Source organism: Tiliqua scincoides, chromosome 1, assembly GCF_035046505.1.
Source record: "Tiliqua scincoides isolate rTilSci1 chromosome 1, rTilSci1.hap2, whole genome shotgun sequence".
NCBI classification, from domain to species: Eukaryota; Metazoa; Chordata; class Lepidosauria; order Squamata; family Scincidae; genus Tiliqua; species Tiliqua scincoides.
In genome coordinates this window covers 267614347-267633329 of record NC_089821.1, presented here as the reverse complement: position 1 = coordinate 267633329, position 18983 = coordinate 267614347, and the positions used below count along the sequence as shown (strand labels likewise).

At 44.3% G+C, this 18983-nt stretch overlaps 1 protein-coding gene across 2 annotated transcripts in view; it reads right to left on the bottom strand.

Moving 5' to 3' along the window:
- The window catches only part of MSH2 (mutS homolog 2), a 98267-nt gene that overhangs the window by 28138 nt on the left and 51146 nt on the right, over positions 1-18983 (bottom strand). For both annotated transcript variants that reach the window (XM_066611882.1, XM_066611883.1), the window contains exons 7-8: positions 15159-15355; positions 10650-10759 (exon numbers count right to left, since the gene is read on the bottom strand). In XM_066611882.1, the coding sequence (XP_066467979.1) occupies positions 10650-10759; positions 15159-15355 (307 nt within the window). The remainder of the gene's footprint in view (positions 1-10649; positions 10760-15158; positions 15356-18983) is intronic.

Sequence of the window (18983 nt, the reverse complement as noted above, 5' to 3'; positions counted from 1 at the left end):
GGCCAGAGGCTCACTGGAGACTGGGGGCTCCCTGAGGGCCGCATTGAGAGTCCTCGAGGGTCGCAAGTGGCCCCAGGGCCGGGGTTTGGGCACCCCTGCTCTAGAACAGTGGTTCTCACACATTTAGCAACGGGACCCACTTTTTAGAATGAGAATCTGCCAGGACCCGCCAGAAGTGATGTCCTGACTAGAAATGACATCATCAAGCAGGAACATTTTTAACAATCCTAGGCTGCAATCCTACCCACATTTACCCAGGAGTAAGTCCCATTGACTATCACTGTTAAAAGAATAAGCATAGTTGCTTGTTAAATGTACAGGTCTGTAACATGTCCCCAAATGCAGACACATGCCATGAGAGCATCAAGTCTAATATAATAAAAATAAAATATTGAAATGAATGGGGATCCACCTGAAATTGGTTTGCAACCCATCTAGTGGGTCCTGACCCACAGTTTGAGAAACACTACCCTAGAAGGTTCCGTGCCCCATTCCCTGCGGGACTTGGCTGCCCAGCATAAGGCTCTATGACAACTGGGCATGATGAACGGTGGCTGCAGGTGAAACAGTAAAGCTTCACCACTGCCACACCCAGACCGAAAATCCTGGCGCACCAGATCTGGCCCACAGACCAGGGTATGGACCCCCCCCCCCCCGAGTTAGATGGACCAAAGTTCTTACTTGCTAGAAGGCAGATTCATTTGTTCTGAGGACCTGTTACTTTTGTTGTTTAAGGTTTCTAGTCCTGAAGATGGCATACCTTCCAAATGTTTTTCCCTTCTATGCACAAAGTACATTGAGAATTGAAATGCTTACTTTGCTTTTCTAAAAAGCATGGCTTCCAAAGTCCAGCTTCCAGTCCCTTCCATGCAGGCACAATCAACTGAACAGAGTGACTCCAAGGCACTGGCATACTGGGAGGGGCAAGGATTGCAAATCCCCCACGCAACAATCGGGGAGGGGTGACATAGAATAATATAAATATAATAATATACAGTATTTATATACCGCCTTTCTTGGTCTTTATTCAAGACTTTATTCAAGGCGGTTTACACAGGCAGGCTTATTAAATCCACGCAGGGATTTTTACAAATTGAAAGAAGGTTCTCTCTTTCAAGAACCACCACATTCAAGCTGTTACACTCCGATCTGGTTTAACATTCTGGCCTCCATCCTCCCACGCTCCGAGCAGATGGAACAGCTCAGCTGCAGCTTGTCAGCTGCTTCAAGGTCGCACAGTGCCGGTGGCCTCGAACTGGCGACCTTGTGGATGTTAATCTTCAGGCAAATGGAGGCTCTACCCTCTAGACCAGACCTCCTGCCCACTCATGAGAATTCCACTCATTCCCCTGCTAATCAGTTTTTTCCTGAGCCGCTGCTTTTCCGACACTGAATTCCGTTACCAAACACCCCCACATAGAGTTTGTGCTCCCCCTGGCCCATCACCAGCACTGACCAGTGCAGTGCCTGCCTTCCGCTCAGCACAACCCATCCTGCTGCTCCTTTAACTTCCTAGTTTCTGCCTGCACTGTTGGCGATGGGGCTGCCCCATCTCTTCCCCTGGGAGAGTGTCAACCGAGCATGTTCACTCCGGCCTCAACAGCAGTACAGCCAAGCTGAGGTTGCCCTGCCTAGGAGGAAGGTAGGCAGAGCTTTGCCCAAGGCAGCAGGGAAAGGTTGCAAGAAGCCACAGCCTGCTCCCTCTTCCTGGGTGGTTGGACTGGGGAGCAGCAAGTGCAGAAGTAATCGTGGTGACATCACATCACCACAATTATTTTCGGGTCAGGGGCAGCATTTGGAGGCATGGCCCCAGGGCAGTAAAACAGGCAGGTATGCCAGTGCTCCAAGGTATAAAAAGAGAAAGCTCTCACTTTTGACAAGCCCATAGAAAAAAAGTTTGAAAGGAGATTTCCCAAATCATAGACTTCCACACCACTTTCCTTTTAGAAAAATATTGTCAAACTCTTTCTGGCTAGTCCTGCCATTGCCGGCAAAGATCGTTTTTTTACATCACCACATCAGGAAAACTGATTCCTGATATGTTCTCAATAGCCATGACTGCTGAAATTAAAGAGAAGGACAACTCACTTCAACTAGAAATATTGGGGGGGGGGGAATATTGGGGAGGAAAGAATTCTAGAAGAGATAAAGAATTCTATATTCCATTGCAAACTCCCTAAGCACCAGCAGCTCGTATTTGTTACTCTCAAGCCTGAATGTTTAAAAATGATTGTTTACCTTATTCTGCCTTTCTTGCCCTAAAGGGACCCACATAAAACTTGTCAGGATTATATGTTTTCTATACCTAATCACAGTACACTGTAGCCTGCACTGCAGCAAAAAAAGGGGGGGGGGAGAGGATGAAGCTATATAAACATTCTGCATGGGCAGCTTCAAAACAGTATTCCTTTGTTTGCTTTAAGGCTGAAAAATTTAAATGCCATCCTTCCCTTTTGAAATAAACTTTATAAACCGGGGTGTCAATCTTGTTTCATACAGTGGACCAAATAGCATTCATGGCCTTGTCAGAAGCAATGCCATCAAGCAAGTGATGACCAGAAATAGGCATGTTTTTCTCACTTAGGAACTCATTAGCTGCAAATGACAGAAGAGAAAATACACAAATACTGATCATATTTTCGAGATATAGAAGAGCCCAGTTATCACACAGGCTGTCCTTTCAGCAGCACTGCTATTGCTGAAGCGTCACTTCACAGCCCAGCAGCTGAGAAGTGCTCTGCAAAGTGGTGCTGCTAAAAGCGTGGCCCACATGGTAACCACTCAGCGACTTGGCATTTTCACTCTCTCACCCCTCTTGATCTGCCTTTTCCTCCATACCATTCCTCACCTTCTGAAGCATCCTTCCATCTCTCCCTCCCAGAGCCTCAGCAGACATGGCATGCTGAAAGGATTTGCTGGAAGAGCTCAATTATCATGCAGGCTGGCCTTTCAGCAGCGGACACCCCAGCACCCATCTTTCAGAAGTGCCACTTCTGTCTCTGCTATCAGCTGCTGGGAGAGTCCAATTATCATGGAGGGCAGATAGAGAGCTTCCAGGGCAGCACCCTGCCTGGGGGGTCTTAGTTTGACACCCCTGGTGTCTCTGCACCAGAGAAGTGCAGAAGTGACCTCCCTAAGAGCGAGCAAAATCCTGCAAAATGTAGGATGAATAAGATTTTAATTCATCATCATACCTAGTGTATCGCTGGATCAGATTCAGGGACCTGCCAATATATGCACACAACTTTGGAGCCACTGTTAATGAGGAACCCCTGCTTCCTACTAAAAAATTCCCAGGTTCAGTTTCCAACATCTCCAGTTAAAAGAATCTCAGCCAGATATATTTCAGATAGACATCTGAGCTCAGCTATGTAGACAAAATAGGCTGCCACTCATTCTGGAATAGTAAGGGACAAAACCAAATACTAATGTGACAGAAATGCTGGCTTGGACGCACCCAGAGCTGTGAAGCTAATGTTCTGCCTGCATTTATGCAAATCCTGCACATTTTGCATAACTGATTCTGCTTTTGCTATTTTGGAGATATTAGGACCTTCTACTGTCACTCTCCTGGGTACCTCTAGCACTATATAGTCTATATTAGGAGTGGCCAACCTTTCAACTTTAGGGCTCCTTGACCTTTAACAATTATGTAGAAAATGCCAGCAGGTGCAGCTTGTTGTCTCAGAGAGGACAACCTGAAATTCCCTCCTCTACCTAAATGTTACAAGGGCCAGGAGCCCTAAAGGTAAAAGGTTGGCCACCCCTGGTCTACATGGATAGAAAGACAATGCCTTTCCAGAGTCTGAGGTAGGGTTTCCCAACTCTGCCAGGGAGATAGAAGAGTCTAAATCTGGGACCTTTGCATACAAAGAAGGTGCCTTACCACAGGGGCACAGCTGCAGCCCCTCCCCTTAAGTTAAATGCTGAAAGGGGTACTATTACACAGGCCAGCACACATTTTGCTTCCTTAAACATTACACCAATTCCTGGGTATATTTGGGGTGCCAATTCCAAAAATGGCTTCCATTTTGCTGTATCATGTCTAGTTTTGGAGACACGGCATAGCCTCTTTAGTGAATGGTTCAAAGCAGCATCCTCAGGAGGAAGCCTATAGCATGGCTTCCTCCTGAGGAAGTTGCCTGAACCATTCACTAATGAGGCTATACTATATTTCCAAAACTAGACATGATAGGGCAAAACAGATGCCATTTTTGGAATCACCACCCCAAATTCATATCAAACCACCATAAAGTGTGGGAAAAACTTTTCTGACCCTCAATTTTGTAGGCCTGTGTTATTGGCATAGTAAAGGTCATGGTTATGCAACATGGAAGCAGGGTTTCATAGAGAAAGAGCAGGAAGTTGTGTTGCATGGCAAATCTCATGCTGCAGAGGTGGGTGGCAGATGGGTGCTAGGCCTGACAAGTATTTATATGTTGCTCTTCAACAGATACATCCACGGTGGTCTACATAAAAAGCCATGTGCAATCAAAACAATACAATGAATGCAATAAGAGACAAGCGTCATCACAAAAATATCTCACTTGAAAAGACCTCAGAAAATAAAAAGATGCCATCTGGGAACCAAAAGGACATAAGCACAGATGGCAGGCAAGCCTCCCTGGAAGAAGGCTTCCATAAAGGGGGTGCCACAACTGAGAACACCCTTTCAGTTGAATACTCCCTGACTAGCAGCCCCATTGGCTGCACTTCAGCAATTACTCTAGTGGTAGCCATCCCAACCAGAGTCCTAAAATGAGCTGCTTCTCCAACTGCCAGTTGCCAGGCTGCACCACTCCACCTGTTCTTTGCAGCAGACAAAAGAAAATTGAATTATGTTCCACTTCTCGTAAAGGTGTTATGCTGACAGCTGCCTCTCAAAGACAAATATTTTATTTTGACAATTTATGGATTTATGCTTTAAGAAATTTTAATCTTGTTTTGAGTTTCTGGTGAAACAGGCTCCCCCCTTCCATTTTTCAGACAGTTGAACAAAATGAAACCATCATCTCTTTTGTTAAGAACATCTTTTGTCCCACTGTCATCTCTGCTCAAGTAGGTTTTTGAAGCACTTAACAGAAACAAAAATACTTGGCAGATCAATGAACTTCAAGTGCTCTCTCCGAGAGGGTTGCTTTTAAAATCAGGAAGCTTGCATGTTAAAGACTTGCTGATTTGGTTGGGAACCTCTTTGGGATCTCTAATGAAGAAATCTAAAACATACACTCAAGATGGACTATCCTAACAATGGGTGGTAGAACAGTGTCTACTCAGAAGTAAGTCCTGTTAGATAGGATCTGCCTTTATTTGCTTACACTTGCTTACACTTGCTTACACTTAATCAAGAAGTCCAGTTCCCCCCCCCCCCCCATGGAATACAAAAATCATTGCTAATTATTGTGTTTTCCAATTACAGGTGCATTGACAGAAGTAAATCTTGCCAACAGTTTTGTTTCATTTTTGTCCTCTCTGTTCATTGGAGATTGATGCATTTAAACCATCTACATGGGGGCAACAAGACTTTTGGATCACCCTATACACTGTTAAAGGAGAGGGAGTGGGCCTTTTTCAAGTTAGCATGCAAGCCCTGCGAGACTAATCTTCTACTTTTATTACATTTTTGCATCTTGTTCCAACAGACAAATTGCCTAAACTATAGCCATCATGTGGGCCTTGACAGTATTGCTTTTGTTTCTTTATTTTGATTGCTTTATTGTTGATTTGCTATTTTTGGTGTTTTAATTATTGTTATTGTAATTAAAAAGGAATATGGTTTAAATTAAGAAGTATAACTTACAAGAAATGGCACTTCTATAAATAATAGTGACAGACTACATCATATAATGCATATCTGTGGCTCTACAAATCTCAGCCCATAAACAGGAAGTTCAGTCAGCACAAGTTACCAATATAGTTTGGTTGCTATGACAACTTGCAGCTGCACTGTACTCTATTAAAGAGGAGAATGATAGATCTTTACTGGTTTTAATGCTAAAATACTAGCCTGCATAACAGGGGTGACCAAACCATGGCTTGTGAGGTACATGTAGCTCTTTGACATATAATGTGCAGCTTGCAGAATTATGTTGGCTGAGTTCCATTTTGCATCACAATTAATATAAAAGCTAAATAAAAAATGTTCACGTTTTATAATAATTACTGGCTATAAACTGAGAGTCCACTAGATTAACACATAAGTTTAATGTTCATGGTGAGTAAACTTATTCAAGACTTTAAATGCTTCTTAAATATTGCTTCTCTCAAACATCTGAAATTATTGTATGTGACTCTTCCATTAAGCAAATTTGCCTGCCATTCCTCCCCCCCCCCCCCGACTGTATGGGTTTAATCTCAACATGCAATATTCTGGTTTCTTACACTGCAGGAAGTTCATGGTTCCAGTGCTCACAGCTGTCCCTCCAACATCAGCTTCAATTAATTTCCATGGATTTGCAAATGATCACAAAATCTTGCCTAACAATTTCTGTGAGGTTTTGTTTAAGATCCATTTATATAAAGCAAAGAAAAATTTAACCAACACATTTACATGAAGCAGCAAAGTAATCTGAAGCTTCAAGGGACAAAGCAAGAGGGAAGCTGTTAGATAAACTGAAGACAAGTCATAAGAACTGAATCAAACTAGACGAGCTGACAAAGAAATGGCTTCCACTGGGGCATCCACTGAAGGCACCTGAAGGCGCTTCATGATATTCTCAGGAAGGGTATAGTTTGTTAATTACGCTGGAACTCTCTTTGGGGTGAATAGGTTTCTTCCATTCACTGTCCAGGACTCTCTCAAAGTCCTTAGGAAAAGGCACCACATCTGGCTTAGTCAGTCCCTATGGGAACAGTAACTGCCTGTCTCTGGGAGTGGGTTTTTAAAAGGCTATGTGTCTGAGGTAAGTTCTAAGGCAATAGAGGTTTTGTATAACACTCTAGAACAGGGGTGCCCAAACCCTGGCCCTGGGGCCACTTGCGGCCCTCAGGCACTCCCAATCCGGCCCGCAGGGAGCTCCCAGTCTCCAATGAGTGTCTGGCCCTCCAGAGACTTGATGTAGCCTGCACTACAACCGCAATACAACTGCTCTCAGCATGAGGGTGACTGTTGAACATCTCACGTGAGCTGTGGGATGAGGATCCCCCCCCACTGCTTGCTGTTTCACATCTGTGATGCAGCAGCAGCTAAGGAAAGGCTGACCTTGCTTTGAACAAGGCCTTTTATAGGTCTTGAGCTATTGCAAGAACTTCATTCACATAAGTTCCATCTCTAATATATTCATTTGTGTAAATTTATGTAAATTAATTCAAATTTGAAATGTAAACTAATTCTTTTTTTCTTCTGCCCCCAACACAGTGTCAGAGAGATGATATGGCCCTCCTGTCAAAAATTTGGACTCCCCTGCTCTAGAAAAAAGATCAATAGGGAAGAGCCTGTCCATTTTGGGGGCTTCTTCCTGTTCCTTCCCTCATCCCCCAAGAGCTCCCCCTCCTCCCTGTCAGAGGATGAAGAAAATGAGCTTTGATCAAGAGAAACAGCTGAAGCTTTCTTGTTAGCAGTTTTATTAGAGGCCTTAAGAGCCTTGCATTTTGCAGGGGTTGGGGAAGATCTCTCAGAGTATGAGTCAGAACCGGGAAACCCAAGCTGAAGGGGAGGGCTGAGGGACCTCTTCCGTTTTGCCTTGTGGGGGGGGGGGCGCTGAAGGGAAATCTGCTGCCCTGCAGGCTTTCACCAGGTCCTTCAGGCGACTCTGAAACACCCCTTCAACAGCCTCCTTCACCATGTCGCTTAGCTGAGACGTGGATAGAGCAGCTCCCTTTTTATTATCACCCGATTCATACGCTCGTGAGGGGGAAATGTTGTCCCCTCTCTTGCCAATGTGCCAGCAGCCTCCATATCAGCACCAATAATGAACTCTCTCAAGACGACGCACATGAGAAAAATGTGCCAAGCCCCGCTGCCGCTGCGCTGGTAGTCCATCGTGGCGCTGCCTGAAGCAGTGTGGTTACGGCTAAGGGTCCGGGGCAAAACCTCCCCTCCGGACACTGCAGGACATTCTGAGGCGATCAGTGGCGCACCCTAAGTGGAAAGTGCTTGTCCGCACCTCCTGCTGTGTTTGTCACTCGCTTCCCCCCCCCCCCGGCTGGGCGTCTCTCAATCTGAGGAGCACCATGAGGTTGCACAGACCTCCCAATTGCACAGTGTTGGCTGCTGAGGCTAGCAGGGACAGAACACCCGCCCATTGACCAAGTCCCCTGCCTGAGGAGAAGAAAAGAAAGGGAGGAAAATAGGTGAACCGGAGCAGGGCTGGGCGAGGAGCAGGGAGGGGAGTGGGGAAAGAAGGGAGAAAGGAAGGAGAAAATAGAAAAGACCTGAAGGGTAAGCTGAGGGAGCTCACTCAAGTGTGACCTCACTCTGGTGAGGCAGAGCCGCACTGGGATTGGAGCTCCCTCCCCCGGAAGGAGAAGACCTGAACAGGTCTGGCCCTGCCTCTTGACAGCAGAGGGGCAACCCATGCTGTGATGAATGCCCTCCCCCACAGAGAAATGTCTCTTCTACTCACTCTCTCTACACCATGCATAATTTTAGGATGCTCTTTTTTCCTCCACTCCCATCATCAACTTGACTTCTCCTCATGACAGAAGAGAGGGAAAACTATACAGTACCAGTTGGGCCTTGGTATTCGCAGGGGATGCATTCTCGGCCCCTGCAGATACCGAAAATCAAGGATAAGTGAACCTGCAATTTTTGGCCTCTCATGCTCTCTGAAGTGGACCTGAGCAGGTCACCTCTGGGGGGCTTTCTGAAGCCTGCAGAGGCTGCACTTGTCCGCCTGCAGCCTCTGTGGGCTTCAGTGGTCTGGAGAGCCAAAAAAACGCCACTTCCATTTTCTCTCAGGAAACCAGAAGTTTTTTTTGCCTTTACGGGCGATTCTGAGTGCAGCTCTGGTCACCTTTGGAGGTGCAGGTGGGGCCCAGCTCAAGGTGGGTCCAGAGGATCCACACTGAACCAGATCTGCGGATACAGGATCTGTGGATACAGTGGCCGTACCTGTACATAAATAAACACATAATTTACTTCATTTCAATACAGGCTGCAGAATTCTTTTTTTCCCCAATGCAGAATTTCAATTTCCAGGGAAGGGAGGAGGTATGTATAGCTCTTTTTATAACTCCATTCCTTATCCCTACCTAAACACTGATCTAATCTAATTTCAGCTTGTTCCAATTAGCGCTATGAACTTTGTGCTTTTGAAACACTTGCTCCACAAATCAAAGCAACATTCATAATAAATACAACTCAAATCACAAGGAGTTTCCCCTTGCATTTATCCTTCCTGTACCATTAGCATACACACACACAGTCACACTAAAGAAACCCATCTGATCCAGTTGCATACAACTGCAATTATCTCATTTGCTTGATGCATGTGGAGCTGTATGCCAACATGGTAGGGTGTAATTCATTCTTTATTTGAGATACTCTATGGGCTGAGTTACGAAACTTGATCAACAGACAGTTGATATTCTTGCTTTGGGAAAGGAGATTTGGACTTCATGGTTTTCTAGTTTTTTTCCCCATTTCTGTGATGTAAACCAGGATAACAATCTGCCCTGTTAATAAAGAACCAGTCATTGAAAGTACACTGCAAAGAATGTCTCAGCCCATATAAACGCCCATGCCTTCTGAAATCTTCAGGAAAAGTACCTGCTGCATGCCCCATTTATTTGGAAGAAGACTTCTGTGGCTGTTCATAGCAGGGTCTTTTCTATGGCATCAAGAGTTTGGAATTCCCTCTTCAAGAAACACTTTCTACATCTGTCTCTCTATTAAGTTTCAGAGGTAAGTGCAGGCCTCCTTACGTCGAGCTAACTGGCTAGATGGACTTAATGTTCTGAGTCATTCTGCATTACTAGTCATCGTCCCCAGTTTAAACTGTGAAATGCATGAGTTTATTATTTATTGAGATACAGTTATTTTCAGTATTTTGGATTGTGAACTGCCTAGAGCACATTTTTTCTAAAGACAGTTAAAACTTTTGGATATAAATAAATTAGCTATGCATGCTAGTAACACAGAGTATATCCATGGATCCCCTAGTTTCGATTTTCTATGGATGCAGACCCCCCCCCATGCACTCACCGTAGGCAAGGGAGCTGTGCTCCCCTTCTTCTGGAGGCTCCTCTGAGCCCTGCAGAGACGCTGCACGTCTGCCCACAGCCTCTGTGGGGCTGAGAATGGCTGTTTAGGCCAAAAAAATGCTACTTCTGGTTTTTTTTGTAAATGTACTCTAGGCCACTAAGGGTTTCTTCAGCCCTCATAATGTGTTTTAGAGGCATAAAAATTTCACTTCTGGTTTTTCCAAGAAACTGGAAGTGACGTTTCTGGCTTAAACAGACATTCTGAGCACCATAAATGCTGCAAATGGATGTGCACTGCCTCATCAGGGCTCAGAAGAGCTTCCAGAGATGAGGGGAACAGCTCTCCAGAAGCTGCGCAGGGGGTGGGGGCATCCCTAGTATCCCATGGTTTCACGTATCCGCAGGAGGTTCTGGAACAGAAATCCTGAAGATATCGGCACATGTCTATATATTTAATTTACAAACCCAAACCACAGCCTATCAGTCTCTGGGCTTTTGCATATTACCTTGTCCATGTCTAAAGTTGTACTGATCATCTCTTGGAACTTGGAGAAATCAGAGAACAGCTCATTGAGAATATTCGTGAATACACCTTGTACAAGCATACTGTGTTTTCCTGCCAAAAATAAAACACCACATACAAATATATGTAAGAATTGTTTTGAGTTAAGCTGAAAGCCTACCTAGCCCTGTGTTCTGCTTCCAACAGTGGCCAGGCAGATGCCCCTAAGAAAATCAGAGTAGGATCATCAGCAGCACATATATGGTGCTTCCCAGGAGTGTATCCAGGACCCAGCTGTGGGACTGCAGCTGCTGCAGAAGTACAATTTCATATACATAGATCTAATTTTCTGCAATTATTTTTCATTTTTTAAATTTTTTAGAGACTTCAGAGTGTGTTTGGTTTTCTGTATTACTGTACCTAGCTACTGACTCTGTTTGAGAAGGCAGACCTGGGCTCCACATTGGGAAGCACAGTAGACCAGGGCTCCAAAGACTCTACCTGTTGCAACCCTCTCTGCCCCATTTCACTTCCTGTCATCACCCTACCTCACTTTTGTTCACCCCCTCCCCCTTTGGGAAGGAGCTCAAAAGAAACATTGTACACCCTGATAAAATTCCTCTTGGAGGCCCTGGTTGCACGTGGTCCGTGCCAATTCCAATTTTGTCTCAGTGGTCCATGGATTCCTGGGAACCACTGCTCTAAATGGAAGTGTTAGAATAGTTCAAAATCATAAGAAGAAAGGGTTAAAGAGGGGCATTTTCAAACGGTTGAAAGCAGCAAAGAATGAGGAAGAGAGGGAAGGCAGCCACACCTAAAGAGGAGAAAGGGTTGCTACAGGACTCTTAAGTTATTTAAAGATTCATCTCTCACATGAATCTGCCCAACCTGGGAGGCATTTGTCCCTGGTCCCTTAAGGCATGGGGGGGAGGGGAGGTCAAGACGCAATCCCCAGGATTGCACCACTACTGGGGACAAACTTCGCTTGTGCCAGCCTCCGGGGGATGCGGGGAGCCCCAAAGACACCTATGCAGGTCTCCCCAAGCCTTAGAACAGCTAGTGAAGTTCTTTAAAAATAACGACTGGAAACCACTTCTGGTTTCATGATCAAAAACCAAAAGTGGTTTCTGATAATTATTCTTAACTTTTCTAAGGCTTGGGGAGCTCTGCAGTGGCTTCTGTGAGGCTCCCCACAAACCCTGGAGGTCGGTACAGGCAGAGGTTAGTGGAAACACACACACCCCATTCCCTGCAGCAGTATGGTCCTGGGGATCACGTCACTGCCTTCTTCCCGCCTCACAAAGACTTAGTGCTTCCTAAACTTCCAAGGAGAAGTTTGGGAACGACTGCTCTAGAAACAAAGCAAAAAAGCAGGGAAAAATACTCAAATTAAACAGAATAAGCAGCTATTGGTCAGCAGCAAGCTTCAACAAATTCACTTGCCTCACTCACCGCAGCAAGTCAGCTTGCACCATCAGGTGAGTGGGAGGAAACCTCAGTTTTCTTCCCAGTTTGGAGCTGGAGAAATGGGTGAGAAACATCTCGGTAGTTACAGATGTCCCCAACCCCACCCAGCTCTGAGAGCAAGAAGGAGGCTGGAAGATTATTGAGTGACCATAGTGCTCTCAGGATTTCTTGGCCACACATGACAAAGTTGTCATGTGTCAGAAGGCGTTTGACACAGTCCCTCATCAAAGGCTACTGAAAAAACTCCACAGTCAGGGAATTAGAGGGCAGGTCCTCTCCTGGATTGAGAACTGGTTGAAGACCAGGAAACAGAGAGTGGGTGTCAATGGGCAATTTTCACAATGGAGAGAAGTGAAAAGCGGTGTGCCCCAAGGATCTGTCCTGGGACCGGTGCTTTTCAACCTCTTCATAAACGACCTGGAGACAGGAGTGAGCAGTGAGGTGGCTAAGTTTGCAGACGACACCAAACTTTTCCGAGTGGTGAAGACCAGAAGTGATTGTGAAGAGCTCCAGAAGGATCTCTCCAGACTGGCAGAATGGGCAGCAAAATGGCAGATGCGCTTCAATGTAAGTAAGTGTAAGGTCATGCACATTGGGGCAAAAAATCAAAACTTTACATATAGGCTGATGGGTTCTGAGCTATCTGTGACAGATCCGGAAAGAGATCTTGGGGTGGTGGTGGACAGGTCGATGAAAGTGTCGACCCAATGTGCGGCGGCAGTGAAGAAGGCCAATTCTATGCTTGGGATCATTAGGAAAGGTATTGAGAACAAAACAGCTAATATTATAATGCCGTTGTACAAATCGATGATAAGGGCACACCTGGAGTATTGTGTCCAGTTCTGGTCGCCGCATCTCAAAAAAGACATAGTGGAAATGGAAAAGGTGCAAAAGAGAGCAACTAAGATGATTACTGAACTGGGGCATCTTCCTTATGAGGAAAGGCTATGGCGTTTGGGCCTCTTCAGCCTAGAAAAGAGGCGCCTGAGTGGGGACTTGATTGAGAAATACAAAATTATGCAGGGGATGGACAGAGTGGATAGAAAGATGCTCTTTACACTCTCACATAATACCAGAACCAGGGGACATCCACTAAAATTGAGTGCTGGGAGAGTTAGGACAGACAAAAGAAAATATTTCTTTACTCAGCGTTTGGTTGGTCTGTGGGACTCCTTGCCACAGGATGTGGTGATGGCATCTGGCCTGGACAACTTTAAAAGGGGATTGGACGAGTTTCTGGAGGAAAAATTCATTACGGGTTACAAGCCATGATGTACATGTGCAACCTCCTGATTTTAGAAATGGGCTATGTCAGAATGCCAATGCAAGGGAGAGCACCAGAATGAGGTCTCTTGTTATCTGGTGTGCTCCCTGGGGCATTTGGTGGGCCGCTGTGAGATACAGGAAGCTGGACTAGATGGGCCTATGGCCTGATCCAGTGGGGCTGTTCTTATGTTCTTATGTACAGCTCTGAAATGGGAGAGGGAGGAAGTGAGGGAAGGGGCCCTTGGCGGCCTCTCAGACATAGCTGCCGGTCAGCCAAACCTGCAAGGAGGGGCAGACAACCATGTCCAGACAAAATATAGATAGGTTGTTGGTAGAAAAAAGGTTAAAAGATACTTCAGAACATGGTTAGGAAAGAGGGGAGACCACATAGCTGTTGCAGGCCAAGTCAGAGCACCAGCAAGGAGTTTTATCCCCAGTAAGCATATGGAGGCCTCTTCTGAATCAATGCATTAGACAAGGAGCAAAACAAACATCCTTTCTTGTTCCCAGCCAACCAAATCCACACTGTAACAAGAACAAACCTGAGAAACCAATATTAATAATATTTTATTTTGATCAGTTTATCATCAGGTTATCCAGTGTTTTGTTCAAACTAGTGAGGTTCTTTCAGTCTTCAAAATAAAACAGAACAATTTCTAGAGCTTCAGTACTTCAATATGTGCTTTAAATCAAAACTAGGTCCTTTTCCATTTGAATTCAGTGACCTGCTCTACACTTTCAAAGCTCAATCAGTGGTGTTCAACTGTCAGATAAAGACTAGGTAAATGAAATTAAGGTGAATGTTCTGGGTTGTTATATTAAAGAAGATTTTAATCAGAAGTCCCTATTCATTTTCTCAGCCACTGGCACACTGGAATCAGAATAGTGCATTTACAGAGATCAGCAAAGTTCAACTTTTTATCAGCTTAATGAGGAAGGCAGATATTTACACTCAGTATCAGGCAAAAAATGACTATCTTAAATTGCCCAGGCTGCGAAGATGTGCTTATTATTTCTGCCAGAAAAAAACTGACCAATTTGTTCATGCTGCTATGGAAATGTCACCCTACAGTCTTAAAAAAAAAAATTGGGAGTAGTGTGTTTCACAAATTATTTCTGCAAAAAGCAACAATTTCTACGTCAAAAAAATGTTTAAGCAATGGGAAATAAAACAGCCATTTGCTGCCAAGCAAGACCAGCTAGGCACTGCAAAAGAATGAGGTTGAGAGCATTAGCATTGTTAATAGCAACTTTGAATTAGCTACATCACCGATTTATGAACACTCCAGCTTGGCAAAATACTGAAGTAAGCCTACCCCATTTCTAGAAGATGAAGACTGATTACCATCAGGATAAGTATATTCCTAATAGCTCAAGAACTGAACAGGGTCAGGCAGCAAGTGCTACTTCACAGGACAAAAGCAAGGAAAGTAGATTTAATAAAATGATGGAAAAGTGCCCAACGACTATGAATACCCCAAGTGCAACAGCAGACTCTACCTGCCAGAAGGCTTGGTGGAAGGCCTTGGGCATGCTGCTGTTCTCTCTCTCTCTCTCTCAGGCTAAGTTACCCCTCTGGATTGTTGTGGAGATAAAAGACTGACCTGAGCTCTTTCAAGAAAGGTTAGGATGGAAACTGATGGGACTGCATTGGTAGGGCAATGCTCTTAGGGCAGTCTGGGACTGCCCAGTTACCACACACACAGCCATGGTTGCTATGAAGATAGAGCAGCAAGATGCATAAGGCTATCCAATAATGTATGAGGAAAAAATACATTACCATCATTCTTCTCCAGAGCCTGGATCAGTGTAGGTATATGATCAATAGCCTGGTATATTTTGTAGCAGTCCTGCAGAGTGGCTTTCTTCTGAAATTTTTTCACTAGCCGGCTGAAGTCTGGGAAGCGACGGAGAAGGTCTTCCCGAAGAGACTGCTGCAGTTCTGTGTCTTCCACAAAGGCCTCCACTAAATCTAGCCTAAGGGTAGGAGAAGTTGAAAAAACAAAAAATCAGTTAAAGTACGCAGGGCTTTCATAGCCTCAGGAGCTGACCGGGATGCTTCATTTATTATTTTAAATGAAAGCACAAAGGGGTTTATCAGGCACCAATGGCCGATTCCCTGATGGTGACTGAAATATCACAGCAAAAAAAATCAACATAAAGATCCTGAGAGCTTGCAGACAGTTGCTTAGCAGTTTGCTCTGCTACTAACTAGATAGGGGTAGGCAAACCCCAGCCTGCAGGCTATTTGCAGCCCTCGGAGACCCCCAATCTGGCCTGCAGGGTGCCCCCAGTCTCCAATGAGCCTCTGGCCCATCAGAGATTGTTGGAGCATGCACTGGCCCACGACTGCTGGTCACAGCCGCCAGATGCATGCTGTGGGCCGAGTTAGAGCAAGGCATTTTATAGACTCCATGTTTTCTGCTTTTCCATGGGCATTATTTTAATCCTGCCCCATTGCCTTTGAACAACTTATGTCTCCATGTGTCTCTGGTTTGGTCTGTATGTTTTTACTGTGCAAGTGGTGTTCGGCAAATAGTTCGTAGTTCTCATGTGGTTCTACATGCCTGTATTATAGTTCTCATGTGTATTATAAGATCAGTAAAATTCATTTATTCATATAAGTTCCATCTCTAATGTATTCGTTTATGTAAATTTATGTACATTTATTCAAATCTGAAACACAAATTCTTTTTTCTCAGACCCCAACACAGTGTCAGAGAGATGATGTGGCCCTCCTACCAAAATGTTTGCTCATCCCTGATCTAGAATGCTAATGATCATTAAAATGCTTAACAAATACTTGAGCAACCGGGCTTCAAATAGGAATCAGAAAAGTGAATTTTCAAATGTTCAGTAATACTAGACAAAGCTATCACTATTTCTATTAATTAGGGAAATTTGAGTTTAATCTTCCAATTAAATTTCCCCATTAACATTTACTTAGATTTTTATAGTGCTATAGGGTGCTCAAAGCACTTCACATACATTCTCTCAGTAATCCTTACAAAAACCCTGTGAGATTTTTCCCCAATATTATTATTATACCAATACTGCAGGTGGGAAAGAGGGTGCATGTATGAGAAAGAAAGCCAAAGGCTTGCCTAAGGCCACATCATGGTACGGACTGGCTTCTAAATCCTCAATACACTTCTTTGGCATTAAATCCAAGTTTTTTTGGGGGGGGGGAGGAAGGGTCATTTGAGTATATTAACATATGAAATTGCATGATGCTAAATCAGACCTACTAACCCAGCAGTGACCACCACTAGCCAAGAGGCAGTGACTCTCAAGTTATATCCAATACTGCTCCCTAATCTCCTTGTTATTGGAGATGCCACAGGTTGAATCTGGCACACTGCATACAAAGGACAAGATCTACCACAGAGTCAAACACCATTCAAAAGACTGCTTTGGACTGAAGCATCACATTTGACACTAAGAGGATACACCTTCCCCAATTTATTCTTGCGCAATCAGGACAATAAAAAGATCTCTGTGTTTTAATAAAATTACCTCTACTTTCTGCTTCTTTAAATTCAGTGGTTTTAAATTCTTTAAATTCAGTGGTTCAGCATGACAAGCCACAGCTGCTTTGTGTTCTTCTGCAGTCCAATAAAGAGCCATACTGGGAGAAGTCACTACCACCTTCCCCAGCACAGCTTCCTCCCTGACCAAAAGACCACTTTTTGTCCCATCATGCATCTCTACAGAAGGACAACACAACACTGACAAGCTGCCAGACCTTATCAGGCTGACCTATCAGGTATTAGAATGGGCTCAAATTGCAAAATACCACACACACAGGCTGAAGCTTCACAGCTGGCAGTATTCTTGCTCTTGAGCATTGTGCACTCACAAGCAAGTAGAGCAAACCACTGCATTCTGTTACAACACACCCAGTACACTATGCAATGGTTCTGTTGTTAAATATGCAGAATGGCAGCAGTGTGAGAGAACCAGTCAGGTTTATCATTTAGCCATACTCCCCACACCTGTCCACAACTGTTTAAGGTGCCACTGAGACAGCAACTTCTCTGCCTTTTTGTTTTGCAAATAGTTGCTTAAAAAGAATACAGAAAGACAGGATGAAAAGTGAGGGGGGGGGAGTCTGGAAGGGATGAAGTGGGAGAATGTTTCCATTTTTCAGATCACGGACTAAAATGTCACCACTTGCTTCAAAGAATCACTATAATTTTTTTTGCTTGTTTAAGTGTATACTGCATTATAAAAACACACATATAGTTGGCCCTCCTTATCAGTGGGTTTGGCAAGAATTGAATAATGTTGGGAAATGACAGGTCTGTACGACAGGGCTGGCAAGACAGGAAGGAAGACAGCTAGCTGGCTGCAAAAGCCCCAGCAACTGCTTGTTTCTGGTTATCAATTTGTGTATTATTAGGTATGGATCAGTAGTTGAAAACATAAATCTGAAATAACAGCAACTATATTAATTACACACATTTTGCTAATATGAGAGGTACAATTTAGGAAAATTGGCTGCCAAGGGGGCGCGCAAGAGAAAAAACGTAGTGAACCACTTTGATAAATGAACATTGCAAGTACTGAATTCTATTTTCTTCACAATGTAATGCAGCCTCTGCCATTTCCTCATGTCACAGAGGTGGGTTCCTCCCTTCCTGTTATATCCTTCTAGACCTTGAAAGAATTGTTTCTCTTTTATTGTTGCAATAACTTCTTAATATTAAAATTTCATCTTTTCCTGCTTTTGTGGATCAGCCCGGCATCCTGATTTTTATTGCTTCTCTTCTCATAAAGGGGGCTGTTCCTTACCTTTTATACGCCATGTGTTTTTATATTGGGAGGAATAAATTAATAGCGCTGATGGCAACCAAAGAGGCGAGATCTACCATCAGTTCAGTGCACAGCTATCTTGTTAAATCAAGCTCATGTGTAAGAAGCCAGTTTCTGAGGTTCACTCTGATAAATGCTTTTAGAACAGGTACAAACCTGGAGCTCGATCTTGCCAAGAACCTTACTCGAAAAGCCACGCTTACACTTTTCTTCTACATGGATACAGCTGGGATTTGGAGCATCTAAGTAAGAGGTCAACAATTGGTGGGTCCAAGACAAATCTTACTCCCTAGCCTCTGCGCTACCTGTAACAGTTTGAAGGAGAAAGGAAAGTGGAAGTATGCTCAATTCTTCAGAATTGAAGGGCCCTGCTGGATCAGACCAAGGTCCATCTAGCCCAGCATCTTGTTCACCACACAGTAGCCATCTAGATACCACACAAGTGAACAGTGTTTCCCCACATCTGGTTTTCAGAGACACACTCTGCCCCTGGAGGTAGTAAAGAGCCATGCAGTAGCCACTGACAGACTTGTCTTCCAGCTTCTGTCAAATCCCCTCTTAAAAGTCATCCAAGGTGGTGGACCTCATTGTATCTTGTGGCAGTGAAAGCCACAGGATAATTATATGCTATATGAAGTGGTACTTCCTTTTGTCTGTCTACTGTTAATCAGTTTCACTGGATGTACCTGGGTCTACAGGAGAGGGAGAGGTTAGGAGAGGGAATGTTAGGTTAGGAGAGGGAATGTATAGGAATGTATAGGAGAGGGAATGTATAGGTTAGGAGAGGGAA